Source organism: Malaclemys terrapin, chromosome 1, assembly GCF_027887155.1.
Source record: "Malaclemys terrapin pileata isolate rMalTer1 chromosome 1, rMalTer1.hap1, whole genome shotgun sequence".
Lineage (NCBI taxonomy): Eukaryota > Metazoa > Chordata > Testudines > Emydidae > Malaclemys > Malaclemys terrapin.
In genome coordinates, this window is record NC_071505.1 from 14907680 (window position 1) to 14925998 (window position 18319).

The following is an 18319-nucleotide window of genomic DNA, read 5'->3' on the forward strand; positions in this document are numbered from 1 at the left end:
GGCAGGGAGGCTTAGATAGGGAGTAGAGTCCTGGGGGGCAGTTAGGGGCAGGGGTCCCAGGAGGGGGCAGTCAGGGGACAAGGAACGGGGGGAGGGTTGGGGGTTCTGGGGGGGCGGGAAGTGGGAGGGGCAGGGACGGGGCTAGGGCGGGGCTCCTCCCGTCCTCTTTTTTGCTTGCTGAAATATGGTAACCCTAGTCATGATGCATTAATCCTGCAATAGCATGGGAAATTAAATATGACAAACTCTGTTAAGGCAATGTTAGGGTTGCAGTTTTAAGACCAAAAATTACCAGGAAGCGCTAAAGTTCAGTGGTCTACAACAGTGTGAACTTGCCCACTCATCTGTATTGCATATCCGTAGTGTATTCTACTTGTCTCTTCCCTATGTAATATCTAATGTAATACAATGACAGCATGTGTTAGCGTATTTAATTCTATATTGATTAGCAAGGAAGGATGGTCAGAGGGAGGTTATGAAGAGAAATACGTTAAAGATTATGAGGCACTCTGATACTATGGTAATACAATAATATCTCACATAGGAGGAAGCAAAAAGCTCAGGTAGAAAACTTAACTTTAGTGTTTGTTTAAATACTAAGAATATCCATTTTCTCTTTATAAATTTGTCAGTGAATGGAGTGTTCCTGAATCTGGGGGACAGATGGGATTTCTAGTGCCAAGCATAATGCAGCAGTCAATCTGCAAACATCCTTACACGGCTGTATCTGCATTGCACGTTAGTCCTCGCCTGCAATATCCCGGCTTTTCCAGTGCTCGATTGCTGTAGAATAGAGATGTATTCATTGCAGAACTGTGTGGTGACTGTGCATACAAGTCCCATGTATTTGTTGGAGCCTCTTTTAGGGTGAATTGCAAAGGCTTGATATGTTCCCAAATCAGTAAATCTTGTGCAGATTTCAACCATCATGACAATAGCACTTTTCATTTGCAGATTATTGTACAAATAACTTTTCTAGCAAGGTATTATCACCTTCCTCTCCCAATAGATGGAGCAAAGAAGGCAGAGAAGTTAAGAAACTTCACAAACTACAGTGAGTCCGTAGCAGAGGATTAGAACACTGGAGTTCCTGATTCTTAACTCCTTGTTCAGCTCACTAGGCCATATATCCTAGTGGGAAAATAAGACAAGAATATATTTTAGAGCAGAAACCATCAAGGCCTCATTTCCTTTCCTGGCAAGTCCCGAGTTCAGTATTTTGTGTGTGGACTGCAGCAGTTTGATGAAAGCAATGCAGGAAAAAGCTCCCTGCTTTATTTTAGTTGTGTGCAATGTACCAACTATTGCATGGGGGAGAACACAAAAGTTTAACCATGCTAAGAAAGTTTCACATTATGCTTAACAATGCATTTGTAATTAATGTAATATATTCTGTTAGGGTGAAACTTACCCCAGAGCAAAGGGCTAGTTTTCAGTATCAATTCTCTCTTCAGTGTTGCTGCAGTTTCCTAGTGTAATAAAACCTTTTTCCTGCTAACAAGGAGGTATCTTCTGGTTTTCAGTTGTTCTGCAGGAGGTGACTCGGGTAGCGTTAAGGATGTTAGGGTGATCTTACCTGTGCATTTCCATAGTTTCAAACATTTTTGTTATTGCTTACAACCTTAAATTTGAATTTCCTGGCTTTCTAACAAACGTTCTTTTGTTAAACTACAGCCTTCTTCCAAAGAGCTTTCCTCCGACGTGTATTTTCAACCATACCTCCAGCTGAATTAAGTTTTTTTTGTCTGGGAACTTAAAATATCGAAGATTTGAAACAAAAAGAAATCACAGACTAAAATAAACATTAGAATTCTTATAACTCATTGTGGTGACAAAGACTGTCAAAACACTAATCTATAATTGTAGCTAATAGTACAACAAAATGGGAGATGGATCCAAACAAATCCAGTCTCTTCTTATGACTGTTTAAGATGGAAATTTTGCGATACTGCATTTTCATGGGGTTCTTTGCCAGCATGGAACATACTGGAGCAAGAAAACCAGGCAGTTTTTGCAAAGGCTATAAAACCTCATGTTTCAGGGCATAAGGCAACCTCTATCTAATGGGGGATAGGAAGAAACTTTCCTTGGGAGCAAGTTATTATTTTTGATAGTAGGGTAACATAGAGGCCCTGGCTGAGATCAAGGCCCCATTTTGCTAGGTGCTCTGCAAACACATAGAAGATGCAGTGCCCTGAGGATCTTTCAGTCTTAAAGTACAAGGATGGAAGAGCTGCAAAGAGACTAGCTCAACCAACACAGGAAGTGAGTGGCAGAGTTATAGAACCTAGGTATCCTTAGCCCTACGGCAGTGCCCTACGCTTTAGGCCACCCCACCGCCCAGGTTAACCCATACCTGACTACTATAGAGTTTTGCACTTTCCTCAGTGGCAGCTGATACTGGCCACTGGAGGCTACTGGAGTAGCTGGACCAGTGGCCTAATTCAGTATGGCAACTCCCATGGTGTGGGAAAGGAGCCTGGATATCAGCAGAGAAATGTAATCTATTTTATTGTTTAAATAATATTGCAATACTTTTTACCTTGAACAAAACGAACCCCCTAAAATGTGGAGCTTCATTGGGGAACCGGCTCTGTGTCTGCAGAGAGGAATGGCAGTGATGCAGGAAAGAACCACTTGCTTCATCAGCAGTGCGGTGAAGAATAACATTGACCCTTGCCCTTGTTATTCAGTTGTCCATTAGGCAAACAGCAACAGCATTTTTAAGTAAGCCTAACAGCATTGTCCGTTGTCTGGAACACGTAATAACAGCGTGGTGAGTGAGAGGGTTTTTTTAAATTTGTGATAGATGGTCTGCATGGGAAAACAAGCAGCACAGCTGTGTTGTGCAATAGAAGTCAGGGAGAGAGGGAACATTGTGAGTGACGTTACTAAAGCAACACTGGAGCAAATTTCTCCTAGTGTTATGTTAGAGCAGGGGCAGGCAACCTATGGCACGGGTGCCGAAGGCGGCACGCAAGCTGATTTTCAGTGGCACTCACCTGCCCGGGTCCTGGCCACCTGTCCGGGGGGCTCTGCATTTTAATTTAATTTTAAATGAAGCTTCTTAAACATTTTAAAAACCTTATTTACTTTACATACAACAATAGTTTAGTTATATATTATAGACTTATAGAAAGAGACCTTCTAAAAACGTTAAAATGTATGACGGGCACGCGAAACCTTCAATTAGAGTGAATAAATGAAGACTCGGCACACCACTTCTGAAAGATTGCTGACCCCTGTGTTAGAGACTAATATGGCCCACTAGGTATAATGCAAAATTTTCAAACTTGGGTGGCTAACTTTAAGCAAGCGCCAACTTTGAAATTTTTGGCTTTAACTCATAAGGTATGATTCTGCAGTGCTTTTTCAGGCAAAATGCCCTTTAACTTCAAAGACTAGAGTTGGGCTTGGAGCACGTCCTCTCATCCAAATAACCATGAACTTTAGGGAACTTTGGAGCCAAGTCCAGGTCTGAATTTGGCAGTGTGGGTCCCTTTCTACACAGACCCACAACTTTGTGACCAAAAATTTTACTTTCAGTTATTAGTTTTGTGTTGGCTTTGGTGGTGTGCGTGGGGGAGGAAAATGATAATGGGCATTAAGTCAGTTGTGGAACCAGCAACAGAACCTGACTCCTGCTTCCTGCTCTGACCAGTAAACCACACAGTCTCTTAGCTGATAAGAGGTGACAGTATGATCAGCTAGCACCTTAGGGCACCTTAGGGCATGCCAGAGCTTACCTGTTATGAAAGTGCCTGTGAAGGTTTTTCCAATTTATTTGTGTCGGTGTGTTTGGTGATTTAAACTCAGGGCATGTCTTCACTAGCAACATGAGGGACGTAGCTCCCAGCGCTGGTGCAGTGTCTACACTGGCACTTTACAGCGCTGAAACTTGCAGTGCTCGGGGGGGTGTTTCACACCCGAGCGAGAAAGTTGCAGTGCTGTAAAGTACAAGTGTAGACATGCCCTTAGCCTGCCTGTGGAGAATCCAGGAAGAGAGAAACAACAATCTGTGGTTGTTTAAGATCTTTTTATGAAATGGCTTACTGTTGTTTGGTCAATTTCACATCTCAGAGGACTCTTCACACTGGAAACGGTGTATTTCCTCACCGTTAGTGCTCGCTGATTACTTTCCATAGCATGGCTAGGGTAAAGTACACAGCAAAACCTAACTGTATCATAATTAAGATCGTTAGCTATATAGAACCTGGCGATGTGAAATCTGCTGCATGGCTACTGTTGATTTAATATGACAGAGCACCTGCTAATGCAGTGGAAAACTGTTCAATGTGTAAATTTCAGTGAATGGAAAATATAAGTTTTATTCCTTCATTGGCTGTTTGGTTGATAGGGCCCGTATTTGTATTTTTTGTGGCAATGAAGCACATTGAGATACTATGGCAAATGCACTCTGCCATAAGTAAAAAAAAAACAAAACAGGAGTACTTGTGGCACCTTAGAGACTAACAAATTTGTTAGTCTCTAAGGTGCCACAAGTACTCCTGTTTTTTTTTGAGGATACAGACTAACACGGCTGCTACCCTGAAATCTGCCATAAGTGCATTTCATTCATTTTATCTCAGGATTTGAATTTTCATATTTAAATCACAGTTTGAACAAATACTAGAGAAATGTGGAAGGGCAAAGATTCTTGCACTTTAATACATCTTTATATGCACTACAGTTTAATATTGTAGCTATTGTTTTCTATTAGAAAACTGGCAAAGATGGATTCCATTTGGATGCAATTACAACGTGTTCTAACAAAGTTCTTGAAACCCTAATCTGTGCTTGTAACTCTATATTAACGAGAGTAATTAGGATGGGAAATGATACAAACAAATTCAAATGATAGAAGATGGTCGTCTTGTGGGATGCTGCATGGTCCAATGGTTTTAGACGGTGATAGGGTATCAGGACTCCTTGACTGTCCTCCAAAGTTTGGTCACTGGCTGTGTGATGTTGGGCAAGTCACTTAACCCCTCTGTGCTTCTGTTATACCCTTTTTTGAAACATGTATTAAAAACGTATCTAGATCACAGAAGCATTTTGTGGCTTAGTTAGAGGTTTGCAAAGACCCAAACCCCTAGGATGAAAAACTGCATGGCCAAGACTTCTAAAAATAGAAGCCCAAAATTCAGCTCCTAAGTCCATATTTAGGCAGCTAAAAAGGGGGTCTGATTTTGCAGAAGAGCTGGGTACCCACCAGCTCCCATTGATTTTCACTTTTGAAAATCACTTTCCGTATTTATCTAATATACTATATTAATTATAGATGTAGGCTGGGATTTTCCAAGATACTTAAAAGTTTTGGAGGCTTGGGTGGGATTTTTGTAAATTGCTAATGGATTTAGGAGTAGTAAATATGCTTCTAATTCCCTTAGGCACTCTGAAAGTCTCACTCTTCGCTATTTCCCATTTAAGGGAATTGGGCATCCAAATCACTTAGTAGCTTTAAAATCTCAGCACCTAGGTGCCTAACTTTAGTCTAATGTTTTTTAAATCTTGGCCTATCTGTGCAAAATACCCTTTTATTGTTAAGCTTGTCGCTGTCTTTCGTTGCCCCCGTGGTTACATCCTCTTCCTAACCAGTGATGCCACTTTTGGGGCTGTGGGGCCCCAAAGGAGAGGCGGTTGTAGGTGCCCACCATTGCTGGAAGTTGTCACTCTCTGGGAATACTTTTCACCACCAAAGGCTGCATGAATCTAGCCCTATGTTTGTTCAACACTCGCAATGTGAAAAGTGGTCTATGAGTGCCAAAAGCTGTCATTCAGCGAGGATGGTCCCATTTTGTCCTTCTAACGAAAACAACCATTAAAGAAATAGGGTGTTAATCATAATGAGTAGAACTCTAATTTCCCAGAAAACATTCAATGGGCAATAAATTCACATCCAGGGTTGGGTACAACTTCTGTGCCCAGAGCCTTGCCAGTAAACGGAGGAGGAAATACATTAAAGTTTTTATGGCAGCTGAAACCCAGGCATTTCCTAGAGTAGCACCTACTGACAAGAAACATAGAGGCTGGGCCTTCATTTATTTAATTGTTTTAGAACAGTAATAAACTTGAGCTCAAAAAGGAAGCTTTAGTTTTACAGCACCTTAAATGTATACAGCACTGCACAATAAGTAAAACGAGCTGCATGGATAAGAGATCCCTTCCTTGAAGCACTTACAGGCTAAAGACAAGAGACTGCTGTGATACACAACCAAACACATGCAGAGCACAGGGTCGATTGTATGCATCAAAAGCCTCCGAGAACAGGACCTGAGGAGTTCTTTGGAGGAACAGGAGGATGCTTGGGGCCAGTCCTATGAGTGAGAGGCTGAGCACCTCATTGCCTACAGAAGTCGATGGGAATTGAAGGTTCTCAGCAGCTAGCTGAATCAGGACATGTGTGATCATTGACTAGGCTGTTCTAAACATTAGGGTTGGCTTAAAGAATAATTTCATTCATTAAATAATTACAAGTATTCAGACATAATGAAATCACTGCATAGGTCTTTCAAAATCCTATTGCCCTGCTTGGTTCTTTATTGCACAAGCTGTTAGATACTATGTGTGTGAGCCCCAGAATGCAGTGCGTTGGTTCCACAGAGTGCTGAAAAGGTATTATCTAACCACAGAAGCACTCAGCAGAAGTCAGTGAGGTAACCCTGTTTGTAGAAATGCGCAAGTCAGATCAGAATTTGGGCCCATTGTTTAGTGAAAGCTCGCTGGAACACCATGCTATCCCTTGCTTAAAAGGTCACTTCTGCATGTAGGCAAAATTTACAACATGCACTTTGCAGCAGTCCCAATAATCTATTCCTAACTTCCTGTTATAGTTTCCTTATTTCTTACTATTAACTACAAAAGCCTTTCTATGTAAACGGAAGCATTCTCTTTCCTAATCACCATGCTCCTGCTATTCCTGGATTCATTTATCCATTCATGCAATGATTCATTCAGTTCTTTTACATCCACGGGAGCAATTGTGAGGTCACAAATGCTTGACTGTGTCATCAGATCTATGAATCATGAAGGAAGAACCTGGCCATGAAAAGGAAAAGCTTATGTTTATTCACAGACACTTACATAACCAGCAACCCTGGGAAATGAAAAGTCCGAGAAAGTTCATGGCAGTTTAATGGGGTTGTGATCAAATATTAACATTTTAAGAGCTTGCTGGAGCATGGCTGTGGTTTGTTCAGGCTGCTAGTGACTTGTCTTTTTATGGAGTGCCATGTGGCTGGCAGAATAATCTACTGATTGAAGGAAAACATATCCTGGTTCTTTTTATTTTATATAAAGATGATAATGCAGCTGTATGACCTTAGGCTGTGATCTTGTCAGATAAGCAATTGGCTGTGAGACCTATAGGGCAAACCAAGGTGCTGCAGGAAATGTTTTTTCATTAGCCGTACCGTAGGAATTGCCATTCTGAACCAGAACCAATGTTCATCTAGTCTCTGACCAGTACCAGATACTTCAGAAGAAGATATAAGAGATGTACGTTAAAGGCGAGCTTCCCCACACCCCCCACACACTCTTGGAAGTTAGTGGTTGGCTAGTACCCTCAAACATATATATCCTTTATAAATTTTCTCCTATCTGATGTAACTGTGGATGTTCATATTATTCATGTACATGCCTGATCCTGTTTTGAATCCTCTTACGCGCTTTGCTTCAGTAATCTCTTGTGGCTGTTTGTTCCAAGGGTTAGTTTTACATTGCGTAAAAAGACTCATTAGCTATTCTTCTTCTCCATCTGAAGCAGGATTGAATAAATGTTGCTGGGGCACACTGGGCTGCTGGATGTGCCATCTTTCAAGGGAGATTTACAGCTCTGGTCCTGACCTCTGGTGATCCTTTCAGATCCCATAGCACTTTTAACAATAATTGGGAAGTTATTCCAAGTGTCTTGGCCAAGGATCACTAAGTCCTTATGACCATTTATGAACGAGGCCTCCTAAAACCCCAGAGAGTGAAGTATTACTATAGGTGGGAAATTTAGGCAAAAGATGCTAAGTGACTTACCTGAAGTCACATGTTAAGTCAGTGGCAAAACCAGGAATAGAATTTTGGCGGTTCTAGGTTCCAGACCTGTGCTTATACTACTTTGATTGTAAACCCCTTGGGCAAGGACTTTTCTGTTTCTTCTTTGTTTGTACAGCTCCTAGCACAATGGGGTCCCAGTCCATGCCTAAGCTTTTAGGTGCTGTGGTAATACAAATAATAATCATAATCATAATCATAGAACATGATTTTCTATTAAAACTGTCCATTTGCTCAGTAAGTCTTGGCAACAGGAATATGCCATGAATGTTAACATATGCATAGTTTATAAAGCAAATGAATGATGCTATGTGTAAAATGTTGTTCTTGATAACAAAAATGGGTATAGCAGCTTTCATAGACCTATATCCACACTTGAAGTACAGGTACAGAAAGGATATATTTTGAAACCAATCTTTTCCTTCTTTCAGGGGTGCATTTTCTGAAGTAGTTTTGGCTGAAGAGAGGGCTAGTGGAAAACTATTTGCAGTCAAGTGCATCCCCAAGAAAGCACTGAAGGGGAAGGAAAGCAGCATAGAGAATGAAATTGCAGTCCTGAGAAAGTAAGTATTGAATACACGCATCCCCTTCTACGGTTTGAATTGGCGCGTTCGTCCGCTCTGCGGAGCAGGAAGGGCTGTGGTCAGTGAACGAGAATTGTGATTTGTAAATGTGACTGAGTTGCTCAGCTTACTGCAGGTGGTTGGGAACGTCTGGGCATAAACTGTGCCCATTTAGGGCCCAATCCTTGCATTTTTCACACACAGTCCAAACTCCTACGGACTCTGATGGGAGGTTTTGGTGTGCAAAGACTGCAGGATCAGGCCCCAAGTCTTGATCATTTATAAGGTACACATTGATAATCATTTCAGCAGTGTGCAACTAAACCAATCCCAAACCTTCAGATGAGAAGTGCCACAATCATGCTAAAGACACAGATAGCAAGAGCTGAAAGATTGGGGCAAAAGGGCAAACTCAGTCACTCTCAGGCAAACCATCCCAGTAGCTGAATGGGTTCATTCCCATGGAGTGAAGTGGATGGGGCTCCATGGGGCCTCAGGGGTCTTCCCCTTTTGCAAGATCAAGGCTTAAATAAGACCCCCTACAACAAAAACACGTAGGGTTCAGGCACAAGAGTGGGAGGGGGCTGCCCCAAAGAGGAGATTGGTAAGGGAAGGTTGAGAGAAAGCATTGTGTTTTAAGGAGCGAGTTGCAGAACAGGTTGTTGATATAACCATAGGTCTCAAACCCGGTCCCGCAAGGTTTATTGGAACAGTCACACTCCAGCCTTCTACTTGGCAGCATGCTGACAATGGCCTACCTGGGACCCATGAAACCCAGCCCCAGTGTGAGCCTCTGCCCCTAAGGTCCAGTTGGCAGAGTCCCAGAGTGGCTATTTGGCCCCCTGGCCCTGCCTAAGCCAGCAGTAGGATCAGGAAACTGTCTGAACAACTAGGCTCTGCCTTGCTCTAGACTCTGTGCCTTGTGCTACCTGCTCCTGCTTCTCCTGCTTGATTTCCTGGTATCTCAACCCAGCTTGACTCCTGGCATATGACTTGTGGTTCCCGACCTCCAGTTCGTCTCCTGTCCCTTACCCGCTGGTATCCTGACCTGGCCTGATTATGAAGTTCATGCCTCGTGGTTCTGATCCGCTTGTCGCCTGCTTCTGACCTCCTGGTCTCCTCACCCAGCCGACTCCTGTCTTGTGACTGTGGACTCTGGCTCTGACTATTAGGTCTTGCTGCCCATGACCTGGCTGTGACAGTTGTGTATTGTTGCCAAGCAACAAAGCTCATCTGCTGTTTAGTGGCCACATCCAGGCAACAGGGGCCAGCAGCACAATCAGGCAGCCTAGAGTAGATGTTGCTTCGATGGAACCATCCACCGATGTTTACATCTTGGTACGAGACTGGTAATTTTCCTACAGTAATGATGGCTTTGCATAAACCTTGACCCCAGGAATGCAGAGCAGACAAATCATGTGGGGTCATTTATTGCTTCTGTTTTGTAAAGCATTTCTCCTATTTTCTGACAAAGCACTTCTTGAGAGAAGAGACGGCAGCAGCACAGGCTACACCATTCTAACTGCAATGGCAAAGTAGCATGTGGATGAAAAATGCCTTCTTTGTCATACAGTTAGATCCACTTGGTCTGCTGCCCGCTCAGTGGCAGATTTAAAGTTAGTGGGGCCCTATGCTCAGCTTCATTTTTGGGGCCCCTCCTTGGGACCCGGCCAAGAAAAAGAACATTCTCTCTTATCTCCCCCCCACCCCCGTACTTCATTCTTTTTTTCTTCATCCTCCTTCTATAAGTAATAAGAAGTAAATGAAAATAAAGTGAGGTACCTTGATTGTTTTTGTAGTCTAACTTATTTTTCCACAGACCACTTGAAAATCGCTGAGGGTCTCGGCGGACCACTTAATATTGTTTGTACCATTGTTGTACTGTTGGCTAACTATTGTAAAGCGCTTTGGATAAGAGCGCTTTATACAAAAAATATAAAAAAGCTTTGGGGTGCGGGGTCTGGCCAGGAGTTCGGGTGCGGGAGGGGCTCAGGGCTGGGGGAGGGGGTTGCGGTGTGGAGCACTTACCTGGGGCAGCTCCCATTTGGTGCGAGGGGTGCAGGTGGGGATGTGGGGGAGGGTGCAGGAGTCAGGGAGGGCAGGGGGCTGGGAGTGTGGGGGGCAGGGGGAGTGGGGGGTTGCAGGAGTCAGGGAGGGCAGGGTGTGTGTGAGAGGGGTGCAGGAGTCAGGACTGGGAGTGTGTGGGGGTGCAGGAGTCAGGGAGGGCAGGGGTTTGGGGTGCAGGGTCTGGGAGGGAGTTAGTGTGCAGGAGGGGGCCCCGCCTTTGCTCCGCCCTGCCCGATTCCACCTCCTTCCCCAAGGCTCCGCCCCTGCCTCTTCTCCGCCTCCTCCCCCGAGGGCGCTGTGGCCCTGCTCCTCCCTCTCCCTCAACCTGAGTGCCAGCAAACAGCTGTTTGGCAGTGGGGGAAGTGCTGGGATGGATGGGGAGGGGCAGGAACACTGCACGCTCGGGGGAGGAGGCGAGGGGAGGTTGGTTGCTGGTGAGTGCGGAGCCTGCAGCAGGAGCCTCAGGAGACGGCAGGACCAATCTTTTACTCTCGCATCTGCCCAGCCCTGGGGCTCCCTGTGCCAGGGCACCCTGTGTTTCACTGTAAATCCACCTCTGTGCTCACTGCACATTAGGAGTTTGCTGCAAAGAGAAAGACGTGTTCATTTTTATCTCTTAATGTCTCCTACTTAGTTGTTGCTAATACAACCTTAGGAGGTCTCTGTATTTATTCTGAAAATAGATTCACTTTGTTAATGATCCCAGTATTGAATTTGTGTGTGGCACCAGGGAAACACTGATTTTTTCTTTTTTTTTAAAACCCTTCTGTTCACAATTGACGAGGGGGTGGGTAATCAGCCTCTTTCACTGTTCAAACAGACACTCCAAATAAATTCTCTATTTGATAGGCAGATATTAGACATAGCTTTAAACATGGTTGGGCGGATCCTGAGCCGCGGTTACTAGGCTGCCAAGGTATCTCTACTTGTCCTGCTTTTGCTTCTGGTGAGCTTAATGCCCAGGGTAACGGTTAGTGTGTATGTTGTCTAATTACTGGTTGGAGTGCCAGAGCCTTGGGCTGATTTAAAAGACCGTAAGGATTGGTGGTAGCCCTTACCCAGCTGTCTGATCCTGAGAATGGTGCATGACTGTAGGAGGTGATAGAGATTCATCCCCATTCTATGAGAGAGAAGTATAGAGCTTACTAGGAGTAGATGTGGCGATCGCATATTAATAGATTCTATGGCCAGAAGGGACCATTGTGCTCATGTAGTCTGACCTCCTGCATAACACTGTGCCATGGAACTTCCCCAAAATAATTCCTGTTTGAACGAGAGCTTATCTTTCAGAAAAAGCATCTTATGTGAACAGGGGCGGCTCTATGTATTTTGCTGCCCCAAGCACGGCAGTCAGGCAGCTTTCGGCGGCATGCCTGTGGGAGGTCCACTGGTCCCAGGCCTTCCCCTGCCGTTGAATTACCGCCGAAAGCCGCGGGACTGGCGGACCTCCTGCAGGCATGCCGCTGAAGGCAGCCTGACTGCCGCCCTCACGGCGACTGGCAGGCCGCCCCCCGCGGCTTGCCGCCCCAGGCACGCGCTTGGTGCGCTGGTGCCTGGAGCCGCCCCTGCATGTGAATATGCAGACCTCTTTGGATCCCAGTCCTTCCCCTTGTCCTTGCACTGTCCCCATGGAGGTTGCTAATGCCATTAGCTTTCACGGGAGAAGAGAAAGGGCCACTCTAATTGTAGCACAAGCAGAATATTTGTGACCTCTTTGGGGAAGAGTCTCTGGCCAGGAGTTCTGTCTTCCCCCTTCCTGTGCCCGATCTGCAAAGGATGAGAGTCTGTTGCAGCCCCAGCTAGAGAGCGTTACCTCAAGCTGTGGCAGCCCATTCTTTTAGCTCTGGAGGTCCCCAGTGCACGTCCCCAGTGACTTGGCCAAGAGTAGTATCCATCACATAAGGAAACCACCTAAACTATTTACAGTCCTGTAGTGATAGAGGCACGGGGCGGGGGGAGGGGGGTTCACCTGAGAGCTAGGAGATGACACTGAGGAGGCACTCAGCACTCACGGGACTGCCCTGACTCCATGATATGGGGGTTGGTTCCTCACAACTGATAGGCAACCACAGGAAATCTGAGAGGGGCAATGTGTGACAACACTCTTCGCTGGATGACAGCTGCTAGGAGACAAGGCCCCTTGAGGATGAACAACCCAATCCCCACCCAGTCAAATGTAGGAGGGAGAAGACAGAACTCCTGACCAGTGGGTTACACTTACCCCATTGCTCCAGAGGAGGTTTGTCTGCACCTCCCTTCCAAGTCCACGTAGCTCTGATCATGCAGCTCTGGCAGGCTACATACCACTGAAGTGCCAGACTGACGATTTGGATCCTAGTGAGTATATCATATATTAAAATGGAGCGTAGTATTACCTTTCTATTTAGGATCAACTTTACATATCATAAAACCTAATATTAGAGCAGGAAACTGGGATTCAGGACTCCTGGATCCTATTTCTGGCACGCCATTTATTTCCGCTATCACCTTAAGTATCTCACATCTTATTTTACGCAGCTATAGTTTGTGAAACAATTTTTTCCCTATTAACTTTTTATTAAATTAATGTATATAAAACAACAAACTATGCATAAACTTCTCAGAAAGTGTCAAACACTGGCTACCTAGTCTTAAAAACCCAAGGTTGTGAGTTCAATCCTTGAGGGGGCTACTTAGGGATCTGGGGCAAAAATCTGTCTGGGGATTGGTCCTGCTTTGAGCAGGGGGTTGGACTAGATGATCTCCTGAGGTCCCTTCCAACCCAGATATTCTATGATTCTAACTATACTTAAAACATTTGATTATATATAATATGAATGGTTAAAGTATAAATTAATGATTTGTATTGCACAGTTATACAAATTCAACTAGTTTTTAAATCTTCTTCTGCCTTATCCTTATTTTATACACAGAGAAATTGGAAAAAAATTATTAAAATAAGATAAATGAAAGAAGCAAACTTTAGAGGGGGGGGGGGAAGAGAAGAGGAGGGAAGAAAGTGGGCAGAGAAGAGGTGAAGGTGAGAGGGGCCTCTACACATTTAATAGGATCATCCTGATACTTCCAGGAGAGCATTCCATACCTCTGAGATATGGGGTATTTCAGTTACGGTATACACTTCTTTCCAGGGTAGCCAACCTTACAATGTCTGTGCTCCAATCTTCAATTGTGGGTTGCTTTTTGGATTTCCCTTTTTGTAGCACTAGTCTTTTAGCAATTATTAGTGCCAAAATGTTTCATATTTATTTAGCTTCCAATTAATATCCATTAGGTTTAAAATTACATGTTTAGCTTGTAACACAATTTTATTTGTCAGGAAAAAAATAACTGCAATTAAGTTCTGGCCAAACATTCAGATGTAAGAGTATTCCTGGAGGCTAGGGGTTAAATTAGCGCCTGCTGAATCGCAGCGCCAACATTCGGCTGACTTAGCGGCACCTGTTTTGAACAATCGGAGAGGGGTCCACTTCATCCATGAGTTTCCACTAGATTAATCTTAACCAGAGGTTCAAAGAGCAGTTCAAAGCACTGGCTAAAATGTGTTAACCATTAGTTAGCAGAGAATAATTGGCCTATTTCCTTCTTTTGTTTCTTTTCTAGGAAATTCATGTTTAATTTAAATTTACTGGCCAAATTTGCAGATTGTGTTGCCATAGGTCTTGGTAATCTGGGTAATATCTGAAGAAATGAAAGCAGTTCGTTTGAGTCTGGGATAGTGCAGACATCAGGGTCAAACTAATGGGAGATGGCATGTTTAGGTTGGACATATTGACATTCCTTCTTAGGGCAGGTCTACACTACCCGGCTGAATCGGCGGGTAGAAATCGATCTCTCAGGGATCGAATTATCGCGTCTCGTTGGGACGCGACAATCGATTCCCAAATCGATGCTTCTACTTCACCAGCGGAGGTAGGAGTAAGCGCCGTCGACAGGGGAGCCACGGAGGTCGATTTGCTGCCGTCCTCACAGCGGGGTAAGTCGGCTCCGATACATCGAATTCATCTACGCTATTCGCGTAGCTGAATTTGCGTATTTTAAATCGACACCCCCCCCCCCCCCCGTAGTGAGGACATAGCCTTAGTATCTAGATCAGGGGTAGTCAATAGGCTGACTGTGAGCCAAATCAGGACCGCCAGAGACTTTTGAACAGACCGCAAAATCTTTTTATTTACTTATTATTATAATTATTGTTATTTTTATGTACAGAGAAATTGGAAAAAAATTATTAGAATAAGATATCAGGGAATTGAAGGGATTAATCAATAAACAGAAATCTTCATTACATTATTTAGATCTGGTATCTCTTATAAGTGTACATTGATGGCAAATGGACTGAATATTTCTGGGTTTACTTTAAACCCCAAATCTAGGAAATTAGATGGGATGAAAGACGTGGTGTAAAAGAGGGCTAAATTCAATAGATCAAGAGCCCTAGCTTACCTCGGGGGAAGGGGGACTCCCCAGAAGGGTGACAGGAACTCCCCTCCCTCAGCTCCTAGCTCCACTCCACCTGCTGCCTCCGTCTGCAGGCACCGGCCCTGCAGTTCCCAGCCAATGGGAGCTGCAGAACCAGGACTTGGGGCAGAACGGAGGCAGCACGTAGTGCTAGGAGCTGGGGTCACAGCTTCCCAGGAGCCAGGAAGGGAACCTGCTTCAACCCCACCAACCCCACCATCCCCCTGAGCACCTGTGGCACCCCCGGGCCGCGACCCCTGCCCCCGAGCAACCGTGACACCCCTCCCGGGAGTGACACACATACACTCCAAGCACCTGCAGCGACCGCCCCAAGCACCTGCGGCGGGCCCAGGACCACCCTCCCGAGCGCCCCTTATCCCCCAGTTTTAGGTATATAGTAAAAGTCATGGACTGGTCAAGGGCGTGAATTTTTGTTTACTGCCCGTGACCTGTCCATGACTTTTACTAAAAATACCCATGATTAAAACGAAGCCTCACTGATGAGTGAGCCAGAGTTTAGGGGTCTATTTTAGGAGTCAGTGGGTGAGGTTTTGTGGCCTGCAATGTGCAGGAGGTCAGACTAGATGATCATGATGGTCTCTTCTGGCCTTAATGTGTATGAGTTTATGACTATTAGATGGGGACAAAAAGTGATTCAGCTGCCGCTAGTTGTGGATTTTAGGAGGTGGAGAAGGGAGCTGTAAAGTATGCAGCCACCATCCCACTAGTGGCTCCTGGAAATCCCCTTTGTGAAACTGAATTGTTTAGTGTCTGTGAAGCACTCTGAGATCCTTGAATAAAATGTTGTATACAAGGGTCCGTCCTGCAGTCCTGATGCATGACAGCAATCCCTTTGATTTCAGTAGGGACTGTTCACATGAGAAAAGACTGCAGGACTGACTCTCGAGTCTCACATTATTACAGTGTTCTCTCCATCACTCTGTGTGGGTGAACTGACCGAAGTACTAAGCATTGTGAGGAGAACGTGCCTGTATATTGTGGGAGGCCAGTGGTCTGTGGGAAATATTTGCATAGCAGAAGGTTTTACCTTTTTGATTTTTCTATCCATAGAGTTGGGCGTTGCTGCTGCCCCAAAATTAAACATTTATAGACACGGCTCCACTCACAGTTGTGCTAGTTATCTGAAGGCTTGTCTACACTTACATTTTATAGCGCTCTAATTTGCTAGCTCAGGAGAGTGAAAAATCACCCCCCTGAGCACAGCAAGTTTGAGCGCTTTAAAGCGCTAGTGTGGACAGGCTCCCAGCGCTCGGAGCTATTCCCCTTGTGGAGGTGGATTGCCAGGAGCGTTGGGAGAGCTCTCTCCCAGTGCTTGCGTGTGACCACACTCACACTTCAAAGCGCTGCCGTGGGCAGCGCTTTGAAGTTTCTAGTGTAGATGTAGCCTAAGTGTCTTCTCTGAGTCCCACAGTGAATCACACACATTCGATCATTTTATTTTTCCACCGAAACCCAACAGTCTGTTTGTAAAAAGGAAAAAGACCAAAGAACCTTTAAGTTACATTATGTCAATATTTACACCTTCCAGTCTTAAGTGTTCCTTCAGTGACAGCTCATTCCTTTTCCACTGAAATCAATGGCAAAATTCCCCATTGTGCAGGAGGAGCACAAACAATGCAATACCAGAACAGAACAATGGTGCATCTCGTCTGGCGGCCTGTCCCTGACAAAAGCTGGTGGCCCCATTTCACCAGGATACTTTAGCACATGCCTAACTTTAAATAGTGAACAGTCCCAGTAAAGTCAATTGACTGTTCACGTGCCTAAGTTTAGGCACGTGCTAAAATACCTTGCTGAAGCATCGGATACTTCAGACAAGGATGAAAATCCCATAGTGCACCTGTGTTCAGTACTACCCCAAAAGAGCCCCCTACCAGGGACCAGATTACGCCTTGAAGCATGATGATTAATAGCCTTTTTAATTGCTACCCCAGCTGTATGTAACTGCACAGAACGCAGAAGGTTGGCCAAAGTTGTAAACATATATTTCTCTGTGCACAAAATCTAGTTTCAGATCAGAATCTGGGCTTTATTATTTTAGGGCACTCAGTGATTTAATTATTTTTAAATGGAAATTTTGAGATACTATGTGCTACAGTTGGTTAGGGGAGGAAAGCTGCTTACCATTTATTAAGGCCTAAATAAGCACTAGGGGTTTGATCCTAAGTCCACAGTGGAAAGATTCCCATTGATTTTAGTGGGTTTTGGATTAGGCTGTCGGTGCCCCACCTAAAAAGGAATAGGGAAGAGTGTGTTCTCCGCCTTGCTGCTGGACTGTTCTGATGGCCAACGTGGAGTTGGGGGAGGAAGGGCCATGGTGGACTTCTTCCTTCCCGTTTGGGGTGGCCAGCATGGCTACTGCCACAGGCCTCAACCAGACCTTTCACTGAGAGAAGTACAAGGACTGTAATGGATGGACCATAGACCCAATCCTGTATCATTGAAATCAGTGCGCATTTACCAGGTATAGGATCAGACCCCAGGTGTTCCTTGCCTCTCCTTCCCCTCCACTTTCACATCTGTGCAAGGGCCATGTGTGATGGCTGCCATCTTGATTGTCAACTGGGGACCTCCAGAGCTGAAACCATGAGCTGCTACAGCTTGAGCTAAAAAAGACAATGCGTTCTAGATGGAGATGCAACAGATTCATATCCCCCTGTGGATGGGACACAGTGGGGCACCTGTAACACACACTCACCAGTGTGTTACACTAGCACCCTGTGACCCTAAATGGAACCCCCCAAGAAAAATACAGGATGTGGGGGGAGGGATGGAGGTGGGATAGTCTGATTTACTTTCTGCTTTTTAAGCAAATAGGTCAATGAATTCCACTCAGTTGCTTTTGTAGAATAGTGCAAAATTTTTCCATTCATGGTTATTGTGCAGGTGTGAATGTGTCGAAAGATGAATTTACTTTTAAACAGGTTCTCATAGAGGGTAGGTGATGTGAAAAGAAATGTTAGACTCCAAACAAGCACCAATTTGTGGCTCTATTTAATTTTTTTAAAATTTCCTCTCTTTTTAAAACACTGGGGGGGAAATCTGCTGGATTTTCCTCTCAGTTGCACTGGTTTAAGTCAAGAGAAACTACACTGGTCAGTGGAATTACATCTGTGGAAAACCAGCATGCCAAAATGGAGATTCGGGCCCATTGAGTTCAATAGCTGACT

At 44.7% G+C, this 18319-nt stretch overlaps 1 protein-coding gene across 1 annotated transcript in view; it reads left to right on the top strand.

Moving 5' to 3' along the window:
* CAMK1D (calcium/calmodulin dependent protein kinase ID) overlaps positions 1-18319 on the top strand; it is a 352953-nt gene that overhangs the window by 147326 nt on the left and 187308 nt on the right. The window contains exon 2 of the mRNA XM_054016595.1: positions 8475-8606. Coding sequence (XP_053872570.1) covers positions 8475-8606 — 132 coding nt within the window. The remainder of the gene's footprint in view (positions 1-8474; positions 8607-18319) is intronic.